A 6386-nucleotide genomic window follows, 5' to 3' on the forward strand; every position below is an offset into this window, starting at 1 on the left:
CTTTCCTTCACTTCCTTCCTCTCACTTTCTCTTTGCTACTTACATCAATTCTTTCTTTAACCATCATGGAGTAATTATCTTGTCCACTCAAATAGTAACAGTTGAAATGCAGACTTGCTTCTAAATTGTTCTTAAAATGCAGTTGTTTAAGCTCTGTGTTGTTGCTCTCTCTCCACTTCCGGGTTCTTTTGTGGTTTCAGGGAGCTGGACTGTGCCATGTTACGGCGCCTAGAGAAGAGGATTCTGGTTGATCTCCCTAACCAGGAAGCCAGGAAGGCCATGATCCACCACTGGCTTCCCCCTGTGAGCAATAGCCAGGCCTTAGAGCTGCGGACAGAGCTGAAGTATGATGTCCTGAGCAAGGTGGGCTGACCTGGAGGGAGTCATATGTGGGCCACTGTCCAACACCTGTCTGTCTAACATGGTCATGTAAGGAGCTCCTTCCTCAACACTAGAAGATATCCCAAGATGGCCCCGCCATGCAGTGGTAGAATGAACTCCTGGTTACTCGAAAGCCTTCCAACAGGAACAACATGAGCTGGCTTAGATTCAGAGAACCTGTGGGCCTGACTGTTTGTTAGCTGTGAGAGCTCATGGATAACACTCACTGAGCTTCATCTTCTCTAATTGTAAAATGAAATAAGCCAACAGAAAAGCTTGAGGTTCATGTTTGTTTACCTTCATTATTACCTGTATGTAGTTCCAGGGTAGTGGACATGTTACCATGTTATCTGCTTAGGGTGAACACATGAAGCTGAGGTTCCCCAGGGTCTCAAAAGAGCAGGAATGATTTTTATTTACAAACCAAATTGTCAGGCCCCAAGGGCTCAGCTGGTAATACTAGCTACTCTGGAGGCTGACATCTATGAATCATGGTTCAAAGCCAAGCAAGCTTCAAGTTCCTAAGACTCTTATCTCTCCAATTAGCAACCAAAACGCCTGAAGTAGAGCTCTGCTCAAGTGGTAGACCGCCAAGCCTTGAAGGAAAAGCTATAGGATAGCACCTAGGCCCTGTGTTAAGCCCTAGTATGCACAAAAACAAAAACAAAACCAAGTATATGCCATTTTTTTTTTCTGATTTGGGTGCAAGGACTCTACCAAGTCTAACTTGAGTGATCCAGTCTCCACTGGCATCTTCCATGTTTGGAAGGCATGTGGACCACTGTCCAGCTATCTCGGGCAATCATGCTTTTTAGCAGCACCTGTCCCTCCAGCATTTCTTTTTTTTTTGGTCGGTCGTGGGGCTTGAACTCTGGGCCTGGGCGCTGTCCCTCAGCTCTTCAGCTCAAGGCGAGCGCTCTACCACTTGAGCTACAGCGCCACTTCCGGTTTCCTGGTGGTTTATTGGAGATAGGAGTCTCACGGTCTCTCCTGCCCGGGCTGGCTTTGAACCGCGATCCTCAGATCTCAGCCTCCTGAGTAGCTAGGATTACAGGCGTGAGCCACCAGCGCCCGGCTTCCAGCATTTCTTAACTGGGAACCTTTGTACACTGTCTGGGAGTGACGGTTACAGAACCTAAGCCAGGGGTGCTACCTATAAAGGCCATGATCATTCCATCTGCTGACCAAAGGCCGGGCTTGTGGCTCTTTCAGGAGACAGAGGGCTACTCCGGCTCTGACATTAAGTTGGTCTGCAGGGAAGCAGCCATGAGGCCTGTGCGGAAGATCTTCAATGCACTTGAAAATTACGAGTCAGGTACGTTTGGTGTTTGTGTTTTAAATCCAAGTCTCACCAGCAGATGGAGCCAGATGCCCGGTTTTGGCAGCCTTTACACTTGCAAGGAGCTCTCTGGTCACATCTGGTGCACTCAGCCCCTATCCAACCATGTTGTTTTGGATCCACATTGTCCACAGTTGAACTCTTCAGGACTCTGGCTTTTATTTTCCCAGTTGGGCTGGATCCAGTTGAGGCACTATATTAAGTAATACTTCAATGATGATACATTTAAGTCACTTTGTGTAGGGGCAGTCTGGGCTTCCGGGGCTAACTCTGTTGCACATTAATTTCTTCTATAGACTTCTTTTGTCTTGCCTTTGTGCTACATTAACCATTAAGAATGCTGCATTATACATTGTCTTGAAACAAATTCAATTAGCCTTTCAAGATCAATGATCACCAGGAGGTTGATTTGTGCTGTTGTTTTTACCCAGAAAACAGAAATTTTCCTGGGATCCAGTTGGATACAGTGACCACAGAGGACTTTTTGGATGTGCTGGCTCACACCAAGCCCTCAGCAAAGAATCTAACTGAGAGATACTCAGCCTGGCAAAAAGAGTTTGAGTCCGTTTGAAACCACACTTATCCTGACCTGACCAGTGGTATTTGCTTAAGTTGGAGAAGAACATTGTGATTGGAATGGAAAAGATTGTTTTTCATCCCTGGATTAATTTTGACAACTGTTATTTGGTAAATAGACATTTTTATTAATGTTTCACCATGGATATCAGCAACGTAGAGAAGATTTCAGCTCCATGTGTATGTGCTCACGAGGCCAAGCAACAGACTTGTCTCACAATTAAGACTCCATAAAATTTTGACAATTTCCTGTAGTATTCCTTGTTTGTGAGCTTTCTGCAATTTGAAGTAAAAGACTTTCTAAGTATCTACTGTTTTTTCTCCTTGCAACATATTCTCAAATCTGTTATTCTTTAAATGGCCAATCATATCAGATAAACATTCTCCTTTTGAGGGGTTTGAGTTGCTATTAATATCCTTTTTTATGTTGAAGTATGAGCCTTCGGATTTGTTCAGGGCTTTTATGTTGATAAAGCTTGAAGTACCAACCTTATACTTGAGATCATGGGTGCTCTGTGGAGGAGGGGACCAGATAGCTACTGCAGATAAGCAGTTGTACTTACTCTCTGTTTTCAGCTCTGCATCTTACCCTGGCCCACTACCATTCCCATTGTCTCTAAGGCCTTAAACCTCCATGATGTCATTTCTCCAGAGAATAGAAGCCCTCTGTTTTCCTGACTTGCCTCAGGGGTGGCCATCTGGCTGCTGGCTGGGGAGGATTTCTGGGAATCAATCTACAACTAGTCTTTTAGCCAACTTTTAATCAATTCCTTTTCAACCTCACCTCCCACCTTATTCCTCACAACCTGGGGCCTCTGGGTCTTTCAGGTTCCACAAGGTAGATTGTTGGTGAATTATTTTTGTGCCAACTTCAGTTATCGACGCTCTACATGCTTTTCAGTTGGACATTATATGACAGGGTCTTATTATGTAGCCCAGGCTAGTCTGTGATTCAGGATCTTCCTGTCTCAGCCTCCTGAGTGGTGGGACTGTAGGTGTGCACTACCATGCCCAGCTGCCACCTACTCTCCATCTTCCAGATTACCATTCTTGTCACTTCTGCTTCCACTAACATTTTTTGTTGATTATTCATGTGAATTTATAACTTCTTTATTCAGCTTTTATTTTAATGAGGTGTTGACGAAGAGACCAAATAACACATACTAGGATTATCTACTATAGTCTCTATTGATATTTTTAGGTAGATTAAAAGCTTTTTCAAATTTATATGGTTAACTTAACCCAACATGTGGTATTTTCTTCTAAAGGTCACAACCCAAACATCTTTACAAATAAGGATCTTGATCCCAAGGAGTAACTGGGTGTAGGACCAGGCAGAGGTGGGAAGGAGTTGAGGGGGCTAGAGACTCAGCTGTGACTCAGCCCCAGGTATATGTGGAAACTTGGACCTTGATTTTTCTAGAAAACTCAGTAGTTCATTTGTAGTCAAACTTCCTATTTCTGGTTCTCAAGGGTTAATTACCTGTCTGTGCAAATCAGATGTTTTGCTCCCAGATGCTATTTAGATCACCAAGAAGCCATATCTGCTGGACCCTACTTACTTCAAGTATGTCCAATCTCATTTCTATTGTTCATTGCTTACTGGTCTCTCCCATTGCATTTGATGGTTGTATGCATGAGTGTATAATATTGCCTGTTCACATTCCTCCAGTGTAAGCGCCATGACTGAGGTACTTTTATTTTCACTGTTATTCAGTGAATGAACATTTTCAAAAATATTCCCAAGCTGAAGGCTTCATTCGTGGTGACTATTGTCGCCAAGTACTTAGTATAGTGCACATGGTCTTATCCCTAAGAGGATGTATACACTGCCTTGAATGTTTCTGTCATTTGTATGTTCAGAAAGATTTTTATTTGCTTCTGTTTCCCAGCTAGAAGATTATGTGTCACAGGAGTCAGAGCTACATCTTCACTGTCTTCCTTGTTTTAGCCACAGTAAGCATTTGATAAATTCAGTTTTCTCAGGCCTATCAACCAATGAAGCAGTTTAGATCTATATGACATAAAGGACTAGAAAAAGGTATTCAAAAGTGCTTGAGATGTGCAGTTTATGCTATGATAAATGATTTCTAGTGCTCTGGTTCCTCATTATTGCCCCTTAAAGATCACAACGTACTCTCAGATACTACGACTTGATGGCTGGGATCATAAAAAAAATCAGCAAGGGTCTTGTGCATTTATGCTGGAAAAGGCCTTTGTGACTCAGGCCAAATAATTGTGTTAATGCAAATGGCCCTACACAAATGATTGCTAATATGAAAAGGGATTACTACCAGAGGCAGTGTTTTATTAATTAATGCAGATTAATTAATAGATTAATGCAGTTTTAATAGTTATTTATCATAGGTACAGAAGGACTTTAGTTTCTTCCTACAATGATCCAAGACCAAACGAACACAAAAAAATGGGGATATGTTTTTAACTTCCCTGTCCAATAAGTTTTCAAATGTGGATTTAAAGGTGAAGCAGCAACACAATCATTCCAAGGAGATTTCTGACATCATGTTACAGGAGAGTGTGGTGGAACCATCATTTAAAGTGGAGTACTCCCCCACTCCCTTTTCTTGTCTTGCAGATGGAAGGCTACTGGCAGGTAGGGCTACAGCCAGACTGTAGCTAACACTGAAGGTGCAAATGAAGTCAGTGGGGGCACCATCATGGCTCTGCTGGATCAGCTCCTCCACACTGGGCAGGCTCCAGCTCACAGCAGTGCTCCATAGTCATCTGCTCGCCATGGCAACTTCTCACAACCTTTCTAATGCCAAGGTGTGTCAGTCCCCTTTCTGGTCCAGACAGGATCATAGTAAAACTGAGGTAAACACTGTCCTTTAGGTCAGTACCTTAGGATAACCCTTTAATTATGGACTAGCTGAAGAAGGAAGTCCTTTAGATATTTGCTAATTTCTTCCATGAGATCCAAGGTAGACTGACTAGCTAAGACTGGTATTTACTGAAGTGTTTATAGCAACTTATATCTAAAACAAGATTTTTTAAAAAGGTTGATTTGATTGTGACCTTGGGGCCTCAAGCCACACACTTCCAGCCCTTTATGCTTTAGAGTACCAGATGCATTATTTCCACACTTTAATGGCTTCTTCTTTAGATATCTTTAAGGCAACACTGAATCAATTTTTTTCCTTCCTACCCACCCCTATACCTTTCAGCATTAAATTCCTATAATATTTACATTAGGTTTTTGGGCTCAATCACCATCTGAGGGCTTGTGTTGCAGCATATATATATATATATATATATATATACATATATATATATACATATATATATATAAAATGACTCAGTCCTATTAGTGGGGGAAAATGCATAAAGGCCACCTGCCTAGGAAGGAGGCAATACTTTCCCACAGGTAGGGAAGACATCAGAGGGGACATGGGAGTTGAACCTTCTGATGTGAGATAAGGTCTGAGTACTCTTTCACTCTTCAGCTGGAAAGTCCCTGAGCTTCAGCTCAGGTTTTTATACCTCTTCTTACATGCTTGTTTCCCACACACTTATGGGCTGACATGGCAATTAGCAGGAAGCAACTATTGAACATACAATTCCTGGGCAAGGAATCACTGAACTAGGCACCCAAATTGCAGACCAAAGCTAAATGTGGCCTACTCACCAAGCATCAGGCAGTGCTTCTTCCCTTTCCCCTACATGCAGCTTCATCCTGACAAGGTCTTAAGGCAGTACAGGATCTTCCAATCTTTAGGAAGGTGTTCTCCAACAACACAGTCTGTTCTAGGATTTCTAGTCTAAGGACTTCTATATGTTTTGTGTATCTAAGGCTCCCATGTGATCAGAGTCCAGGAGACCTGCTCTTGTCCCCAGTCAGAGGGTGCCATGCCACTAGGAGTTCTGTTCTCAGCCACTCTCCTACCTGGGGGTAGAGGTCATGCTACATCTGTCTTTCGCACTCTACGATAGGCAAGTACTATGCTGGGACATTTTCAAAATCAAGACTGCCACATACTTAGCTTTTCTCACCAAACCACCACTTATTTAGCTATGTTCCCTCCCTATCCAAGACCCAGCTGATCTCTAAACAAGCATCAAAACCCTAAGC

The 6386-nt window shown here is 42.8% G+C and overlaps 1 protein-coding gene across 1 annotated transcript in view; it reads left to right on the forward strand.

Moving 5' to 3' along the window:
- Positions 1-2603, forward strand: part of Katnal2 (katanin catalytic subunit A1 like 2) — a 51752-nt gene extending 49149 nt beyond the window's left edge. Inside the window, exons 14-16 of the mRNA XM_042675003.1 lie at positions 201-363; positions 1594-1696; positions 2152-2603. Coding sequence (XP_042530937.1) covers positions 201-363; positions 1594-1696; positions 2152-2291 — 406 coding nt within the window. The 3' untranslated portion in view covers positions 2292-2603. The remainder of the gene's footprint in view (positions 1-200; positions 364-1593; positions 1697-2151) is intronic.
- Positions 2604-6386: the final 3783 nt, after the last annotated feature.

The sequence above is a fragment of the Dipodomys spectabilis genome, unplaced genomic scaffold (genome assembly GCF_019054845.1).
Source record: "Dipodomys spectabilis isolate Male_0828 unplaced genomic scaffold, ASM1905484v1 ptg000024l, whole genome shotgun sequence".
In the NCBI taxonomy this organism is placed as follows: domain Eukaryota; kingdom Metazoa; phylum Chordata; class Mammalia; order Rodentia; family Heteromyidae; genus Dipodomys; species Dipodomys spectabilis.